Consider the following 20102-nt stretch of genomic DNA (forward strand, 5'->3'; position numbering starts at 1 on the left):
ACAAGGGCCACATCTAACTCCCTCTTAAATATAGCCAATATAGCCAAAGACATTCAGACAGGTACATGATAGAGATTTAGAGGGATATGGGCCAAGCACTGTCATTGGACGTGTAGATGGGGCATGTGAGCAAGTTGGGCCAAAGGGCCTGTTTCCACGCAGTATAACTCTATAACTCTATGACCTTGCGATTATTTATATAATTACCACATTACGATATTCACGTTAATTGAGTGATAAGCTAACATTATTTTATTCTTTGCTGCACCGCAGGTAAAGGTGTTGCCTATTTGGAATTTGCATGCTTTCTCTGTGACTCCTTAGGTTCCTGTTAAGCGCTCCAGTTTCCTTTCACATCCAAGGGATGTGCTGTCGGGATGAATGGACGACTGCCATTTACATTTAATTTAATTCAGAGATACAGTGTGGAAACAGACCTTTCGGCTCACCGAGTCGGTGCCGACCGGCGATCACCCCGTACACTAGCGCTATCCTACACACCTAGGGACAATTTACAATTTTACACAAGCCAATTAACCGACAAACCGGTGAAATGTGGCAGGAAACCACCAGGAGCACCGGGAGCCTCAGGGAGAGCATGCAAACTCAGTACAGAGAGCACTCGTAGTCAGGATCAAACCCAGTTCTCTGGCGCTGGAAGGCAGCAACTCTACCGTTGTGCCATCCATGCAGGTGGCAGTAGGTGGTGAAATGACCCGAAGGGGCATGGACATGCGAGAAAGAATCATTTGCAGGGGAAGGGAAATGGATTGCTTTGGTGGGAAACAGCATGGACCCAGCGGGTTGATTGGTGTTTAGTTTAGAGATACAGCGCGGAAACAGGCCCTTCGGCCCACCGAGCCCGCACCGACCAGCGATCCTCGCGTATTAATACTATCCTACGCACACTAGGGACAATTGTTTACATGTATTCCGAGCCAATTAACCTGCTGCAAACCTCTACGTCTTTGGAGTGTGGGAGGAAACCGAAGATCTCGTAGAAAACCCACATGGTCACTGGGAGAACGTACAAACTCCGTACAGACAGCGCCCGTAGTCAGGATCGAACCTGGGTCTCCGACGCTGTAAGGCAGCAGCACTACCGCTGCGCCACCGTGCCGCCCTGCTTCTGTGCGTGACAAGCAAGTACTGTTGTTGTGGGACCCTTCAATCCTCTTGTTTGTTCTTATCTGTGCCACATATGCCTGGTCACAAGTTTAAAGTAATTTGTAGTAGACCCAACTGGGAGATGTAGGTTTTGTTCTTATGCACTGCGTTGGTCCAGTCCTGACCGTGCTGCCTGAAGGGATCTCTGATTTAAATTCAAAGTAACTTTGAAAAGAAATTTGAATAACTGGATGAAACAAAACGTTGCCGGGGCTATTGTGAAATGGGGGATGTGGGACTAACTGGATAGTCTTTTCCAAATAGCCAGCAGAAGCAGCTGAACCAATAGTCTTTTTTATGGGCAGTTTGATCCCTACTCTGTTCCAGTGGCAGGGAATCACTGATGGATTCTGTTGTTCTGCTGATTTACAGTACGTAGAATCAACCGTATCTGGATCAAAGAGAAACAATGCGGTGTTATAGCAACCAAGTGGAAACCTGAGTATGTTGGTTTAATGTATTAAGGTTTGGGGAAAGCAGAAAGGTCATGTGAATTTACTCCAACCAGCTTGTTTCATAATTTGTCATTCCATTGCAATGGAATGTCAGAGTCTGCATTTGAAGCAACCTAATTCAGTGGCCAAGCCAACGTTGACTTGGTAAATGTCCTTTATCTAAATTAAAATGGTTGGTACAGCTGGTAGACAGGGCCAGACAATAGACAATAGGTGCAGGAAGAGGCCATTCGGCCCTTCGAGCCAGCACCGCCATTCAATGTGATCATGGCTGATCATTCTCAATCAGTACCCCGTTCCTGCCTTCTCCCCGTACCCCCTGACTCCGCTATCCTTAAGAGCTTGGTGGCTGAGCCAAACCAGACCATGATGGAGAAGGTGAGGACAGACCTTCTGTATCTGGTGATTTTCTGTTTCGGGAAGGCAACAGAATTTCTAATTTCTTGCATTATGATATAAATATTTGAATTTAAAAGAAAGTAACTGTCAAAGAATGTTCTAAAAATAATCCTTCAACAATTTGATTCCCAGGTTTAAGTCGGCTTTTGAATAAACTGTGGACAGGACGAGGGTTCGACAAGGACTTGTGTCACCTATTAGAACTACTCCATGTCGGGTCCATCCAAAGAGTAAAGGAGCAGGTAGACATTGTTATCTCAACGGTAAAGAGAGCCTCAAATTTTGCAAGTCTACAGGGAATGGACCGCAGAGTGTGACTCGTTGGATAGATTTTCCATCACGTGAAGTTTTTGTGACTTGGCTCTCTTTAGACTTGACTTTAGACTTTAGACATACAGTTAGGGGTGCCAACTATCTCACTCCCAAATAAGGGACAAGGTGACATCACCGTCCTGCGTCCCACGTGACCTCACCCAGCCAGCGGCCACGTGCTCCCGCTCCACCAATGGTGGCCGCTCGGGCCGGGAGGCGAGTTGCTTAGCAACCTCCGTTAGGCGGTGCCCGGGCCTCCGGACCTACACTGTCCGTCCAGACCTACACTGTCCAGACCTACACTGTCCGGGCCTACACTGTCCGGGCCTACAGAACCCAGGCCTACAGCGCCCACTGGGCCTAATATGGGACTAGGGCGGTCCCGTACGGGAAAAAACAATTTAGCCCAAAATACGGGATGTCCCGGCTAATACAGGACAGTTGGCAACCCTAGATATAGTGTAGAAACAAGCCTTTTGGCCCACTGCGTCTGTGCCGACCAGACATCAACCCGTTCACCGGCACAATCCCAGACACCACAGACAATTTTTCCAATTTTACAGAAGCCAATTAACCTACAAACCTGCATGTCTTTGGAGTGTGGTGAAAAAACCCACGCGGTGTCTGGGAGAACGTACAAACCCCATACAGAGTGCACCCATAGTCGGTATAGAAGCTGCGTCTCTGGCGCTATGAGGCAGCAACTCTACCGCCGCGCCACCGCTTTCTATTGTCATAGAGTCACGCAGCATAGAAACGAGCACTTCAGCCCAACTGGCCCACACCGACCAACATGTCCCATGTACATTAGTCCCACCTGCCTGCATTCTGCCATTCAGAAGCAGCAGGAACAAAAGACTAAAACCATTATGGTGTTAAGTTGGTGAAGTCATTAAACTTTCTGGGAATAAAATGCAGTTAGTTGCTGCTGGGTGGCATGGAAACACCATCTTCATTTTGATGAATGACCATCCTCCTCTCATTAGGTAGTGTAAGAAAATAACTGCAGATGCTGGTACAAATCAAAGGTATTTATTCACAAAATGCTGGAGTAACTCAGCAGGTCAGGCAGCATCTCAGGAGAGAAGGAATGGGTGACGTTTCGGGTCACCCATTCCTTCTCTCCTGAGATGCTGCCTGACCTGCTGAGTTACTCCAGCACTTTGTGAATAAATCCTCCTCTCATTTATTTTTTATTTCTTTGTACATTACGCTCATGCAGTGTGGCTTAAAATAAAAGTGTGACTTTTTGTGTTCGAAGAAATTGTATCGAGCTGCGTGCTTGATCCAAGCAACGTGGAGAGCCCATCGGACAAGGAAGCGAGTGAAGAAACTTCCAAAGGTCGTGACAGATTTACAAAGGAGTTTCAGGTAATGCTTTTGTCCCCTCTGAACCACTTTTTGATCATTGTCTGGAGGAAGGAACTGCAGATGCCGGTTTCAACCGGAGATAAACGCAAACAGTTGGGGTAGCTCTGCGGGTCAGGCAGCATCTGTGGGGAAAAGGAATAGGTGACGTTTCGGGTCGCGACCCTTCTTCAGATTGAGTAGGAAAATAACTTGCGATGCTGGTTCAAATCGAAGGTAGACACAAAATACTGGAGTAACTCAGCGGGTCAGGCAGCATCTCAGGAGAGAAGGAATGGGTGACGTTTCGGGTCGAGACCCTTCTTCAGACTGATGTCAGGGGGGGCGGGACAAAGGAAGGATATAGGTGGAGACAGGAAGATAGAGGGAGAACTGGGAAGGGGAGGGGAAGAGAGGGACAGAAGAAACGTCACCCATTCCTTCTCTCCTGAGATGCTGCCTGACCCGCTGAGTTACTCCAGCATTTTATGTCTATCTTCTTCAGACTGAGAGTCTGGGGAAAGGGAAACGAGAGATATAGATGGTGATTATTCACAAAATGCTGGAGTAACTCAGCAGGTCAGGCAGCATCTCAGGAGAGAAGGAATGGGTGACGTTTCGGGTCGAGACCCTCCTTCAGATATAGATGGTGATATCGAGAGATATGGAACAAATGGATGAAAGATATGCAAAAAGGTTACAATGATCAAGGAAACGGGCCATTGTTAGCAGTGGGCTAGATGTTACCGAGTAATATAGACAATGAAACTCACCAGGACGACAGTGAAACTAGTAGAACGACTAGGGTGGGGGAGCGGGACGGAGAGAGAGCTGATGCAGGAATTACTTTGAAGTTAGAGAAATCAATATTCACACCGCTGGGCTGTAAGCTGCCCAAACGAAATATGAGGTGCTGTCCCTCCAGTTTGCGTTTGGCCTCACTCTGACAGTGGAGGAGGCCCGCTGAGTTACTCCAAGCACTTTGTGTCTACCTTTGGTATAAACCAGCATCTGCAGTTCCTTAGTTTCTACACTTAACCATGAACATAAGGCAGGCCGCCAACTTGCCTTCGGTTCTTTCCTGATCACCGCACCCGCACAAAAGATGTGAACTTCACTGGAGGAGGTGCGGAGGAGATTTACAATTGCGTTGCCGTTAGAAAATCGAAAACTGTAAACATGTTAGAAAAGGGTAACTATGAGGAAAGATTGGGTAAGCTACTGAAGGAGATGGGCCGCATCTGTGAAGAGAAGAACAGATAATGTTTTAAAATTGATACGTCAACTTTCAACAAGATGACTTGCGAATCTCCAGTTATTATTTGAGATTTCCCCAAAGTGCAATTATTTTGCTTTTGCATAAGCTAGAGTTACTTTTTTAAAATCCCTTTGAAAGTGAAAAGAGAAACCTGTATTTTTTTTTTAAACCACTCACAGACACGGAAATCTGGAACACACCCCACCTGTCCATCTTGGACCATCACACAAACCATCCTCCCTTCCCTTGACTCCATTTACACTTCACGCTGCCTCGGCAAGGCCAGCAGCAAAATCAAGGGCGAATTTCACACCTGTCACTCCCTCTTCTCCCCTCTCCCATCAGACAGAAGTATGAAAATGCACACCTCCAGATTCAGGGACAGTTTCTTCCACGCTGTTATCAGGCAACTGAACCGTCCTATCACCAACTAGAGAGCAGTCCTGAGCTACCATCTACCTCATTGAAGACCCTAGGACTATCTTTATTCGGACTTCACTGGACTTTATCTTGCACTAAACGTTATTCCCCTTATCGTGAATCTGTACAAAGTGGAAGGTTTGACGGTAATCATATACGGTCTTCTTGCTGACTGGATAGCACGCAACAAAAAGCTTTTCACGGTACCTCTGTCTATGTGGCAATAGTAAACTAAACTAATGGTGGGCGGCATGGTGGCGCAGCGGTAGATTTGCTGCCTTACAGTGCCAGAGACCCGGGTTCCATCTTGTCTTTTTACACGTGACACTAAACTAAACCAAACTAAACTGTATACCTTGAATGCTGGATTAATAAAACCTTCAGGACCAAGGTTGATAAAGTTTAATCTGAAGGGTTTAAGAAAGCTAGGACATTGGCAACCACATGAAGTTGGAATACAAAGATTTAATGATCAAATGCCTTGGTGGAAGTGGAAGCTTATCAAGTGGGTATTCCTACCATCAAAACCTCTGTATTCTATGGCATATATATTTGGCATCTGTGTGTAACATGGCCCATTTTAGACAATAAACAATAGGTGCAGGAGGAGGCCATTCGGCCCTTCGAGCCAGCACCACCATTCAATGTGATCATGGCTGATCATTCTCAATCAGTAACCCGTTCCTGCCTTCTCCCCAAATAGACCATTTTCACTGATTAGTGATTATTAATCATGATATTAAATGCTACCAGGGCAAAACGTGAACAGGATGCACAACGACTAGAGAAGGAGAGAGAGGAAGAGGACCTGAGACACCAACTGCAGCTGCAGAGACACCGGGCTCTTCGAGGCTTTCGTCAGCGACAACTCAGCCTGCTGGAAATAGTCCCTGCAAGTAAGTAGCATTCCTGAAAATTAATTGTCTGTGCTTCTGAAAATTAAGTCTAGAAAATTCTTGCAATCCACCTGGGTATGAAGAAGGGCCCCAACCCAAAGGGAAACATTTCCTTGCTGTATCTCTAATCTAAACTAAACAATTGTAAGGTGCAGGAAGGAAGAGCAGGTTTACACCGAAGATAGACACAAAAAGCTGGAATACAATACGCTAGAACTTTATTTATCCCAGGAGGGAAATTGATCTGCAAACAGTCATAAAACACAAGATACATGAAACATAAAATTAAAGTATTACAATTTTGATAGCGACAGGGAAGAAGGATCTCCTGTGGTGTTCTGTGCTGCATCTTGGTGGGACCAGTCTGTTGCTGAAGGTGTTCCTCAGGTTGACCAGGGTGTCACGGAGGGGGTGAGCTGTATTGTCCAGGATGCTCCGCAGTTTGAGGAGCATCCTCCCCTCCAAGACCACACCTCCCATGAATCCAACTCTGCCCTCAGGACAGAGCTGGTCTTCCTGATGGGTCTGTTGATCCTTGTTGGAGTCCATGGCCCCAGCACACGGCAGCGTAGAAGATGGCACTGGCTACCACCGATTGGTAGAACATCTGTAGCATCTTACTGCAGACGTTGAAGGAGCAGAGCCTCCTTAGAAAGTACAGCTGGCTCTGTCTCTTCTTGTACAGGGCCTCGGCATTCCTGGACCAGTCCTGTTTACAGTCCAGGTACACTCCAAGGTATTTGTACTCCCTGGTCAACTGCACATCCACACCATTGATGGAGACAAGGGACAGGAGTGTTCCTCTCCTCCTAAAGTTAGGAACAGGGAACGTACAACGAGATCTGGGTGTCCTTGTGCATCAGTCACTGAAAGGAAGCATGCAGGTACAGCAGGCAGTGAAGAAAGCCAATGGAATGTTGGCCTTCATAACAAGAGGATTTGAGTATAGGAGCTAAGAGATCCTTCTGCAGTTGTACAGGGCCCTGGTGAGACCGCACCTGGAGTACTTGCAGTTTTGGTCTCCAAATTTGAGGAAGGATATTCTTGCTATTGAGGGTGTGCAGCGTAGGTTTACTAGGTTAATTCCCGGAATGGCGGGACTATCATATGTTGAAAGACTGGAGCGACTAGGCTTGTATACACTGGAATTTAGAAGGATGAGAGGAGATCTTATCGAAACGTATAAGATTATTAAGGGGTTGGACACATTAGAGGCAGGAAACATGTTCCCAATGTTGGGGGAGTCCAGAACAAGGGGCCACAGTTTAAGAATAAGGAGTAGGCCATTTAGAACTGAGATGAGGAAAAACTTTTTCAGTCAGAGAGTTGTGAATCTGTGGAATTCTCTGCCTCAGAAGGCAGTGGAGGCCAATTCTCTGAATGCATTCAAGAGAGAGCTAGATAGAGCTCTTAAGGATAGCGGAGTCAGGGGGTATGGGGAGAAGGCAGGAACGGGGTACTGATTGAGAATGATCAGCCATGATCACATTGAATGGTGGTGCTGGCTCTAAGGGCCGAATGGCCTCCTCCAGCACCTATTGTCTATGTCTGACACACAGTTCTGTAGGCTGACATATTGTGGTCGTCCAGTCAGGTAGTTGGTGATGCAGGATATCAATGGAGCATCCACCTGCATCTTAGTCAGTGCAGGCCGGATGGTGTTAAAAGCACTGGAGAAGCAAAAAAAAAAAAAAAGACTCTCACAGTGCTTCCCGGCTTATCCAGGTGAGCACAGGAACTCAGGTGTGCATAACTCAGCGGGCCAGGCAGCATCGCTGGAGAAAAGGGATAGATGGCGTTAAAGGTTGTGACCCTTCGTCAGACCATGCAGGTGCAAGTCTAAGCAAACCAGCGACAAATGGACCTTCGCCATTCGTTGCTGAGTGAGATGGATGAGTGGAGGGTGGGACCCGACTGAAGAAGGATCTCGACCCAAAACGCCACCTGCCCATTCCCTCCGGAGATGCTGCTTGACCCGCCCCAGCTGAATTACTGCAGCACTTTGTGTTTTGCTCATGACTACAGCATCTGGTGGTTCCTTGTGTCTTGCGATTCGTCTGTTGCACCTTTGAACCTTTGGGTCGACTGGAGGTACAAGAGACGACAGAGGAACTCAGTGGGTCAGGCAGCATCTGTGGAGGGGAATGGATGGTCAACATTTCGGGCCGACTCAACATCGCTTGTCCACTTCCCTCCACAGATGCAACCTTCTTTTAGTTGCCTGTTTTCTCGTTCTGTTTGCAGACTGGCATCATCTACACTTTTTATTTTAATCATGTTGATACCACAACTTTGGTTTTGAAAAAAAAACTGCTGGAGGAACTCGGCATCTTAGATTTTTTTTTTTAAGATTTAGAGATACAGCGAGGAAACAGGCCCTTCGGCCCACCGGGTCCGCGCCGCCCAGCGATCCCCGCACACTAACACTATCCTACACCCACTAGGGACAATTTTTACATTTGCCCAGCCAATTAACCTACATACCTGTATGTCTTTGGAGTGTGGGAGGAAACCGAAGATCTCGGAGAAAACCCACGCAGGTCACGGGGAGAACGTACAAACTCCGTACAGACGGCGCCCGTAGTCGGGATCGAACCTGAGTCTCCGGCGCTGCATTCGCTGTAAGGCAGCAACTCTACCGCTGTGCCACCGTGCCAGGATGAAGGAATTGGCCTGTAGAAGGAATTGGCCTGACGCGTTTTAGGCCAGCCACCCTTCTTGGAGACTGGGCCGCACAGAGAGGCACAGTGGCCCAGTGGTAGAGTTGTTGCCCCACAGCGCCAGAGACCCAGCTTCGATCTTGACAATGGGTGCTGTCTGTATGGAGTTTGTAACTTCTCTCCGGGGACCCCGTGGGTTTTCTGTGGGCGCTCCAGTTCCCCCCCCCCCACACTCCAAAGACGTACAGGTTTGTACCCAAATTGGCTTGGTAAAATTGTAAATTGTCCCTAGTGCATGTAGGATAGCGTTAGCGTCGCTGGTCGGCATAGACTCAGTGGGCCGAAGGGCCTGTTTCCATGCTGCATCTCTAAACTAAACTAGACTAAAGATAGACACAAAATGCTCGAGTAACTCAACAGTGTTGTGATATTGCAAGGACTACTTTGTTGTATCACAGGGACTACGTTGTTTGCCTGTGTAGTAACATGTATATAAGAGATTGAGGTGATTTGGTGGTCACTCTGGTTCCAGGTGGCCGTGGAATAAACAGCCTGGATTTAAGCTCCAGCATTCTAACCTTTTAAACACGTGTACTTGTGGTCCGTCCACAGTCATACCAAAGGTATAACATGAAGTACAACAAACAGGACAGGCAGCATCTCTAGAGAGAAGGAATGGGTGACGTTTCGAGGCCCTTCTTCAGACTAAGACTAGACTAAGACAGGCCGCGCTGGTCTTACCCCTTCTGCTCCCAGTCCCGTTTAACAGACGCCCAGCCTCTTCTTTGTGCAGGTGAAATCGCGAAATACCTAAAGCGTGAGAAGGAGCAAGCGGCAATGGTGATTCAGAAGGTCTGGCGTGGTTATCGACAGAGACAATGCTTCAGCCAGCAGAAGTCGTCCCTGAAGGAATTCAAGGCAGCCATCATTGTGCAGAGATCAGTGAGTGCTTTCTTAATAGGTTGAAGATTAACGCTTATGTTCTTTTTCATATCATATCATATCATATATATACAGCCGGAAACAGGCCTTTTCGGCCCACCAAGTCCGTGCCGCCCAGTGATCCCCGTACATTAACACTATCCTACACCCACTAGGGACAATTTTTACATTTACCCAGCCAATTAACCTATATACCTGTACGTCTTTGGAGTGTGGGAGGAAACCGAAGATCTCGGAGAAAACCCACGCAGGTCACGGGGAAAACGTACAAACTCCTTACAGTGCAGCACCCGTAGTCAGGATCGAACCTGTTTCCGGCGCTGCATTCGCTGTAAAGCAGCAACTCTACCGCTGCGCTACCGTGCCGCCCTTACTAGTAATAATTTAGTTTAGTTGAGTTTAGCGACACAGCACGCAAACAGGCCCTTCGGCCCACCCTGTCCGCACCGACCAGCGATCTCCGCACATTAAACAGTATCTTACACACACCAAACCAATTAACCTACAAACCTGTACGTCTTTGGAATGTGGGAGGAAACCGAAGATCTCGGAGAAAACTCACCAGGTCACGGGGCGAACGTACAAACTCCGTACAGACAGCACCCACAGTCAGGAGCGAACCTGAGTCTCTGGCGCTGCAAACGCTGTAAGGCAGCAACTCTACCGCTGCGCCATGGTGCTGCCCTATTTCTGCGCTGGGCACAGTTGTTGCATTTTCCCGTTTTACCTCAAGGATCACCAGGATATGGGTCAGAAGTCATAAGGAATGTGGGTTATTCAGAGGGAGGAAAGTTCCCTTGTAAGGCTGAACAACTGCTCACTTTAGTCACTTAGAAACATAGAAAATTCGGCCCTTCAAGCCAGCACCGCTATTCATTGTGATCATGGCTGATCGTCCCCAATCAGTAACCCGTGCCTGCCTTCTCCCCATATCCCTTGATTCCACTAGCCCCTAGAGCTCTATCTAACTCTCTCTTAAATCCATCCAGTGATTTGGCTTCCACTGCCCTCTGCGGCAGAGAATTCCACAAATTCACAACTCTCTGGGTGAAAAAGTTTTTTCTCACCTCAGTTTTAAATGGCCTCCCCTTTATTCTAAGACTGTGGCCCCTGGTTCTGGATTCGCCCAACATTGGGAACATTTTTCCTGCATCTAGCTTGCCCAGTCCTTTTATAATTTTATATGTTTCTATAAGATCCCCTCTCATCCTTCTAAACTCCAGTGAATATAAACCTAGTCTTTTCAATCTTTCCTCATATGTCAGTCCCGCCATCCCAGGGATCAATCTCGTGAACCTACGCTGCACTGCCTCAATTACAAGGATGTCCTTCCTCAAATTAGGAGACCAAAACTGTACACAATACTCCAGATGTGGTCTTACCAGGGCCCTGTACAACTGCAGAAGAACCTCTTTACTCCTATACTGAAATCCTCTTGTTATGAAGGCCAACATTCCATTAGCTTTCTTCACTGCCTGCTGCACCTGCACGCCAACTTTCAGTGACTGGTGTACAAGGACACCCAGGTCTCGCTGCACCTCCCCTTACCTAACATAACTCCATTGAGATAATAATCTGCCTCCTTGTTTCTGCCGCCAAAGTGGGTAACCTCACATTTGTCTATATTATACAGCAGCTGCCACGCATCTGCCCACTCACTCAACCTGCCCAGGTCACCCTGCAACCTCCTAACATCCTCTTCACAGTTTACACTGCCACCCAGCTTTGTGTCATCCGCAAACTTGCTAGTGTTGCTTCTAATTCCCTCTTCCAAATCATTAATATATATGGTAAACAGTTGCGGCCCCAACACCGAGCCTTGCGGCACTCCACTCGCCACTGCCTGCCATTCTGAAAATGACCCGTTTACTCCTACTCTTTGCTCCCTGTCTGCCAACCAATTCTCTATCCATGTTAACACCCTACCCCCAATACCATGTGCTCCAATTTTAGTCACCAATCTCCCGTGCGGGACCTTATCAAAGGCTTTCTGAAAGTCTAGATACACTACATCCACTGGCTCCCCTTCATCCATTTTACTTGTCACGTCCTCAAAAAATTCCAGATTAGTCAAGCATGATTTCCCTTTCATAAATCCATGCGGACTTGGACTTATCCTTTTATTGCTATCCAAATGCACCGTTATTACCTCTTTAATAATTGACTCCAGCATCTTTCCCACCACCGAAGTCAGGCTAACTGGTCTGTAATTCCCCGTTTTCTCTCTCGCTCCTTTCTTGAAAAGCGGGATAACATTAGTTATCCTCCAATCCACAGGAACTGATCCTGAATCTATTGAACATTGGAAAATGATCACCAATGTGTCCACTATTTCTCGAGCCACCTCCCTGAGGACCCTGGGATGCAGACCATCAGGCCCAGGGGATTTATCATCCTTCAGTCCCATTAGTCTACCCAATACTATTTCTCACCTAATGAAAATTTCTTTCAGTTCCTCTACCCCCCTAGATCCTCTGTCCTCCAGTACATCTGGGAGATTGTTTGTGTCTTCCTTAGTGAAGACAGATCCGAAGTACCTGTTCAACTCTTCTGCCATTTCCTTGTTACCCATAATAATTTCACCCGTGTCTGCCTTCAAGGGACCCACATTTGACTTTGCTACTCTTTATCTCTTAACATATCTAAAGAAGCTTTTACTGTCTTTCTTTATATTCTTGGCCAGCTTCCCCTCGTACTTCATCTTTTCAACCCGTTTTGCCCGTTTTGTTACCTTCTGTTGTCCTATGAAAGTTTCCCAATCCTCTGGCTTCTGGCTACTCTTTGCTATGTTATACATCTTTTCTTTTAGTTTTATTAGATCCCCAACTTCCCTTGTCAGCCACAGTTGCCTCCTACTCCCCTTAGAATCTTTCTTCCTCTTTGGAATGAAATGATCCTGCGTCTTTCGGATTATGTTCAGAAATACCTGCCATTGCTGTTCCACCGTCAATCTTGCTAGGATCCCTTTCCAGTCTACCTTGGCCAGCTCCTCTCTCATGCCTTCATAGTCCCCTTTGTTCAACTGCAACACTGACACTTCCGATTTAACCTTCTCCTTCTCAAATTGCAGATTAAAACTAATCATATTATGATCACTACCTCCAAGCGGTTCCTTTACCTCGAGTTCTCTTATCAAATCTGGTTCATTGGACAACACTAAATCCAGAATTGCCTTTTCTCTGGTAGGCTCCATTACAAGCTACTCTAAGAATCCATCTCGAAGGCACTCTACAAACTCTCTTTCTTGGGGTCCAGAACCAACCTGATTTTCCCAGTCTACCTGCATATTGAAATCCCCCATCACCACAGTGGCATCACCTTTCTTACATGCCAGTTTTAACTCCTGCTGCATCTTACACCCTACATCCGGGCTACTATTTGAGGGTCTGTAGATAACACCAATTAGTGTCTTCTTGCCTTTACAATTCCTCAACTCAATCCACAGTGACTCTACCTCGTCAGTCCCTATGTTTTCCCTCGCAAGGGACTGAATTTCATCCTTCACCAGCATAGCTACCCCACTGCCTCTGTCCACCTGCCTGTCCTTTCTATAGGATGTATAACCCTGATTATTAAGTTCCCAGGCCCGATCCTCCTGCAGCCACGTCTCTGTAATCTCCACAATGTCATATCTACCAACCTCTAACTGGGCCTCAAGCTCAACTACTTTACTTCTTATACTTTGCGCATTCATATATAGTTTAGAGATACAGCGCGGAAATAGGACTTTTGGCCCACCGAGTCCGTGCCGACCAGTGATCCCCGCACACTAACACTATCCATTTTCAGTCAGAAAGTTGTGAATCTGTGGAATTCTCTGCCTCAGAGGGCAGTGGAGGCCAATTTTCTGAATGCATTCAAGAGAGAGCTAGATAGAGCTCTTAAGGATAGCGGAGTCAGAGGGTATGGGGAGAAGGCAGGAACAGGGTACTGATTGAGAATGATCAGCCATGATCACATTGAATGGCGGTGCTGGGTCGAAGGGCTGAATGGCCTCCTCCTGCACCTATCATCTATTGTCTATTGTCTATTATCCTACAAACACAATTTACCATTTATATCAAGCCAATTTGCCTAGAAACCTGTATGGAGTGTGGGAGGAAACCGGAGATCCCGGAGAAAACCCACGCAGGTCACGGGGAGAACGTACAAACTCCACACAGACGGCACCTGTGGTCAGGATTGAACCCGGGTCTCTGGCGCTGTAACGCTGTAACTCTACCGCTGTGCCACAGTGCACTTCTAAGAACAAACTTCGCTTTTTTGTAAAATAAAATATAATTCAAGTTTACGGTTGGCAAGATCAGCATTTATTGCCCATCACAAATAAACTCTAAAGTAAGTGAGGGCTTTAGTTCCTGTGGTGAAGGTACACACATGGTAGTCCAGGACTTGACCAGGCAGATGAGCAAAAGGCTGATCCATGTTTAAGTCAGACTCGAACACAATCAGGCCATTTGGCCCATTGAGTGTGTTCCGCCATTCGATCACGGCCGAACTATTTTTCCCTCAACCATATTCACCTGCCTTCTCCCCGTGGCCTTTGACATCTTTACTAATCAAGAACCAATCATTCCACGCTTTAAAAATATTCAGACGGCCTCCCCAGCGGTCCATGGCGATGAATTCCACAGATTCACCACCGTCTGAACAAATAAATTCCTCCTCATCTCCATTCTAAAGGCACACCTTTTATTCTGAGGATGTGTCCTCTGGTCCTAGACTCTCCCACTACCGGAAAAATCCTTTCTATACGATACGATACGATGCAATAGAACTTTATTTATCCCAGGAGGGAAATTGGTCTGCCAACAGTCAGAAAACACGACAAGATACATGAAACATGAAATTAAAGTAACGAGTGGAAAGTCCAGGGTTGGGGATGTGCAAAGATTGGGGAAGGGGGGGGGGGGAGGGGAATCAGTCTGCCCTAGGACAGAAGGGGGGTGGAGTTGTCTCCTAGGATCTAGGATGTTGGATGGGATGGTCAGGATGGTGTGTGACGTGGAGGGGAGTTTTGAGGTGGAGATATCCTCACGAGTCTGTGGGTCAGGAGGCAACGTTAACTTCTATTGCCTCCCTCTGGAGCCTTTTGTGACCAAGATTGGGAACTAGGTTAATTCCCGGAATGGCGGGACTGTCGTATGTTGAAAGACTGGAGCGACTAGGCTTGTATACGCTGGAATTTAGAAGGATGAGAGGAGATCTTATCGAAACGTATAAGATTATTAAGGGGTTGGACACGTTAGAGGCAGGAAACATGTTCCCAATGTTGGAGGAGTCCAGAACAAGGTGCCACAGTTTAAGAATAAGGGGTAGGCCATTTAGAACTGAGATGAGGAAAAACATTTTCAGTCAGAGAGTTGTGAATCTGTGGAATTCTCTGCATCAGAAGGCAGTGGAGGCCAATTCTGTGAATGCATTCAAGAGAGAGCTAGATAGAGCTCTTAAGGATAGCGGGGTCAGGGGGTATGGGGAGAAGGCGGGAACGGGGTACTGATTGAGAATGATCAGCCATGATCACATTGAATGGCGGTGCTGGTTCGAAGGGCCGAATGGCCTCCTCCTGCACCTATTGTCTATTGTCTATTAACTCAGAGTTTCATTGGGACATGGTGGATAATGCACAGCCAGAAAAAAATGATGAGGTAATTATCACATCATGCACATGAATAAGCATGGGATGTCATGCTGATGACTCAACAGGTGAAGGATTCACTGGGCACGCAAACAACTGCCTTGAATTTTTAAGAAAGCTCTGATCTCATACCTTCTGCCTAATTTGGACGTCCTAATCATGAAGGAGACCTGTAAAAAAGGGATAAAGAAGGCAGGTGAACGGCTTGCATTGTGCCTCTTTCACAATCTCAGTAAGCGGCTAAGTACTTTACAAAATATAGGAATACAAAATGTTGTAAAGTAGGAAACGCGACACCTAATTTACTCAGCACAAGCTGCCACAAACCAGAGCCCCATAACGACTTACATAATGTTTCGCTTATAAATGAACTCAGAATATCTTGTAAATATTCAGCAGGTCATCGTGTCATAGAGTCATACAGTGTGGAAACAGGCCACTGGTCAAACCTGCCTGCGTTTGGTCCATATTCCTTTAATCCTATCCATGTACTTGTCTAAATGTTTTTTAAACGTTGCAATAGTACCTGCCTTAACAACCTCCTCCAGCAGCTCGTTCCATATGCTCACCTCCCTTTGTGTAAAAAAGGTTTTGGTTCAGTTTAGAGATCCAGCACGGAAACAGGCCCTTCGGCCCACCGAGTCTGCACCGACCAGCGATCCCCGCACATTAACGCCATCCCACCCACACTAGGGATTTTACATTTATACCAAGCCAATTAACCAACAACCTGTACGTCTTTGGAGTGTGGGAGAAGACTGAAGATCTCGGAGAAAACCCACACATATCACGGGGAGAACGTACAAACTCCGTACAGACAGCACCCGTAGTCTGCATTGAACCCGGGCTCTGGCGTTGTAAGCGCTGTAAGGCAGCAACTCTACCGCTGTGCCGCCGTGCCGCCCTATTAAATATTCCCCCCCCCCGGTCCGCTTAGACCTATGTCCTCTGGTTCTCGATTCCCCTAACCTGGGCAAAAGACTGTGCATTTACCCTATCTATTCTTCCCATGATTTTCTACACCTCTATATGGTCACCCTCATAAAGTCCTAGCCTGCCCAACCTCTCCCTGTATCTCAGGCCCTCGAGTCCTGGCAACATCCTTGTGCGCAGCGGTAGAGTTGCTGCCTTACAGCGAATGCAGCGCCGGAGACTCAGGTTCGATCCTGACTACGGGCGCCGTCTGTACGGAATTTTGTACGTTCTCCCCGTGACCTGCGTGGGTTTTCTCCGAGATCTTCGGTTTCCTCCCACACTCCAAAGCCGTACAGGTATGTAGGTTAATTGACTGGGTAAATGTAAAAATTATCCCTAGTGTGTGTGGATCGTGTTAGTGTGCGGGGATCGCTGGGCGGCGCGGACTCGTTGGGCCGAAGGGCCTGTTTCCGCGCTGTATCTCTAAATCTAAAAAAAAAATCTAAAATCTAAATCTTCTCTGCACCTTTTCCAGTTTGACAACATTTCCCCTATAACATGGTGACCAAAACTGAACACAACGTTCTAAATGTAGCCCCCCAGACGTGTACAACTGTAACATAACCTCCTAACCTTTATACTCGATGCTCTTGACTGATGAAGGCCAACGTGCCAAAAGCCTTTTTGACCACTGTATGTATCTACCTGTGACACCACTTTCAAGGAACTATGTACCATGTAAGTCAGGCAACATCTGTGGGGAAAAGGAACTATGATCATTTCAGGTCAATTACCTTTTGGTTTTTAATTATGTTGGTTGAGGAATAAATATTGACTAAGTGTACCCGGGAGAACTTTGTCAAGTTCGTGGCAGAGGATCTTTTACTCCCTATTGAACATGGAGTACAAAGTCTCAGTTTGATGTTACTTCCAACTTGCAGTGCATCAATCCCCCAGTAGTGCAGTGGAATCCTAACCTAAATTATTCCGCTCAAGTTTGTTCCCATCTCAATTCGCAAACATCTAAATTAAAGTGTGTGTACTATCAACTGAGAAACAGATTAAGCTGGAGTTTCAAAGAGTAGGACAATAGAAACGCATCAGGGACTTTGGCAGACACTGGTCAGACACTGGTATGGCCAGCGATTTACAGACAATAGGTGCAGGAGGAGGCCATTCGGCCCTTCGAGCCAGCACCGCCATTCAATCTGATCATTCACAATCAGTACCCCGTTCCTGCCTTCTCCCCATACCCCATTTAAAGTTGTTTATCTTGAATTGCCATGAATTGGAATGGGCATTAATCCACTTCTTTCCCCACCCCGCATCCCTCCCTCCCCCCCCCCCCCCCCCTCTTCTTTGCCCTACCTGAATCTGAACCTCTTCCTCCTCTCCTTCCACCTACACTCCTTCAGTTTAGTTTAGTTTAGTTTAGAGGTACAGCGCAGAAATAGGCCCTTCGGCCCACCGGGTCCGCGCCGACCAGCGATCCCCACATATTAACACTATCTTACACACACTAGGGACAATTTTTACATTTACCAAGCCAATTAACCTACATACCTGTACGTCTTCGGAGTGTGGGAGGAAACCAAAGATCGCGGAGAAAACCCACGCAGGTCACGGGGAGAACGTACAAACTCCTTACAGACAGCACCCGCAGTCGGGATCAACCCCGAGTCTCCGGCGCTGCATTCGCTGTAAGGCAGCAACTCTACCGCTGCGCCACCGTGCCACACTTCCTCTAGCTTCACATTTTGCAACTCTTCATATCATATCATATCATATATCTACAGCCGGAAACAGGCCTTTTCGGCCCTCCAAGTCCGTGCCGCCCAGTGATCCCCGTACATTAACACTATCCTACCTTTTGTCTCACACCATCTGTGTTTTCCTCTCTCGCCTTTGTCCATTCATCTGCCTATCAAAAACCTCCATCGCCCGTGTCCACCAACTACCTAAAGCATTGTCCTGTTCCTCCTCTCCTCCAGCTCTCTCCACCTCCCCTGCAATCAGTCTGAAGAAGAGTCTAGTTTAGCTTATGGCCACGTGTACTGAGGTATAGTGAAAAGCTTTTCATATATCATATCATATCGTATTTCATACAGCGCGGAAACAGGCCTTTTCGGCCCACCAAGTCCGCGCCGCCCAGCAATCCCCGCACATTAACACTATCCTACACACACTAGGGACAATTTTCACATTTTACCCAGTCAATTAACCTACATACCTGTACGTCTTTGGAGTGTGGGAGGAAACCGAAGATCTTGGAGAAAACCCACGCAGGTCACGGGGAGAACGTACAAACTCCTTACAGTACAGCACCCGTAGTCAGGATCGAACCTGAGTCTCCGGCGCTGCATTCGCTGTAAGGCAGCAACTCTACCGTTGCGCCACCGTGCCGCCTTGCACGTGCGTGCTAACCAGTCAGGGGAAAGACAATACATGATTGTAATCGAGCCATTTACAGTGTGCAGATAGGTGATAAGGGAATAACGTTTAGTGCAAGATAAAGCCAGTAAAGTCCGATCAAAGATAGTCCGAGAGTCCCTGATGAGGTAGATAGTAGTACTGGACTGCTCTCTTGTTGTGGTCCCGACCTTAAATGTCACCTATCCATGTTCTCCAGAGGTGTCACCTGACCCACTGGTTACTCCAGCACTTTACGTCTTTTTGTTTTGTCATTGTAAACAGTGTGTTTCAGAAATCCTGCATGAAATGTTTCTCATGGTTGCAGGTGCTGAGGTTCTTAGAAAAACGTAGAAACCTGAGAAGAGATAGCCTCGCCTGGCACGGACCAAAGGGTCTGACAGACACACGGAGACAAGAACTGCGTGCCCAGCTGGAGGACTATGTCAAGCATCATCCAGTGAGTATGCTCTATTGGAATTGGGCGCTGATCTTTAGTTTTAGTTTTACAGATACAGCATGGAAACAGGCCCTTCAGCCCACCAAATCCACACCGACCATCGACCACCTGTTCACACTAGTCCTGAAGAAGGGTTTCGACCCGAAAAACGTCAACTATTGCTTTTCCGAAGGTATCACAAAATGCTGGAGTAACTCAGAGGGTCAGGCAGCATCTGAGGAGAGAAGGAATGGGTGACGTTTCGGGTCGAGACCCTTCTTCAGACTGATGTTCGGGTCCCGCCCCCTCCCTTGACATCAGTCTGAAGAAGGGTCTCGACCCGAAAGGTCACCCATTCCTTCCCTCCTCAGATGCTGCCTGTCCCTCTGAGTTACTCCAGCATTTTGTGATACCTTCGATTTGTACCAGTATCTGCAGTTATTTTCCTACACAACTATTGCTTCTTGATGAGTGAGGGTGTCGGGTGATGAGGAGAAGGCAAGAGAACAGGGTTGAGACGGGAAAGATAGATCAGCCTTGATTGAATGGTCTGAAGCGTCTCTCCTGAGATGCTGCCTGACCTGCTGAGTTACTCCAGCATTTTGTGAATAAATACCTTCGATTTGTACCAGCATCTGCAGTTATTTTCTTATATGATTGAATGGAGTAGACTTGATGGGCCGAATGGCCTAATTCTGGTTCTAGAGCTCATGAATTTTTGAAATTCTCCAAAGGTGCTGCCAGACTCGCTAAGTTACTCCAGCTTTTTGTGTCTATCTTTGGTGTAAATCAGCATCTGCCGTTCCTTCCTACACACAAGTTCTATGTTGTCCCTCCTTCTCATC

At 47.1% G+C, this 20102-nt stretch overlaps 1 protein-coding gene across 1 annotated transcript in view; it reads left to right on the forward strand.

Moving 5' to 3' along the window:
* Positions 1-20102, forward strand: part of iqcb1 (IQ motif containing B1) — a 68640-nt gene that overhangs the window by 41961 nt on the left and 6577 nt on the right. The window contains exons 8-12 of the mRNA XM_078403282.1: positions 2154-2263; positions 3595-3704; positions 6112-6254; positions 9708-9856; positions 19147-19278. Coding sequence (XP_078259408.1) covers positions 2154-2263; positions 3595-3704; positions 6112-6254; positions 9708-9856; positions 19147-19278 — 644 coding nt within the window. The remainder of the gene's footprint in view (positions 1-2153; positions 2264-3594; positions 3705-6111; positions 6255-9707; positions 9857-19146; positions 19279-20102) is intronic.

The sequence above is a fragment of the Rhinoraja longicauda genome, chromosome 8 (genome assembly GCF_053455715.1).
Source record: "Rhinoraja longicauda isolate Sanriku21f chromosome 8, sRhiLon1.1, whole genome shotgun sequence".
NCBI lineage: Eukaryota > Metazoa > Chordata > Chondrichthyes > Rajiformes > Arhynchobatidae > Rhinoraja > Rhinoraja longicauda.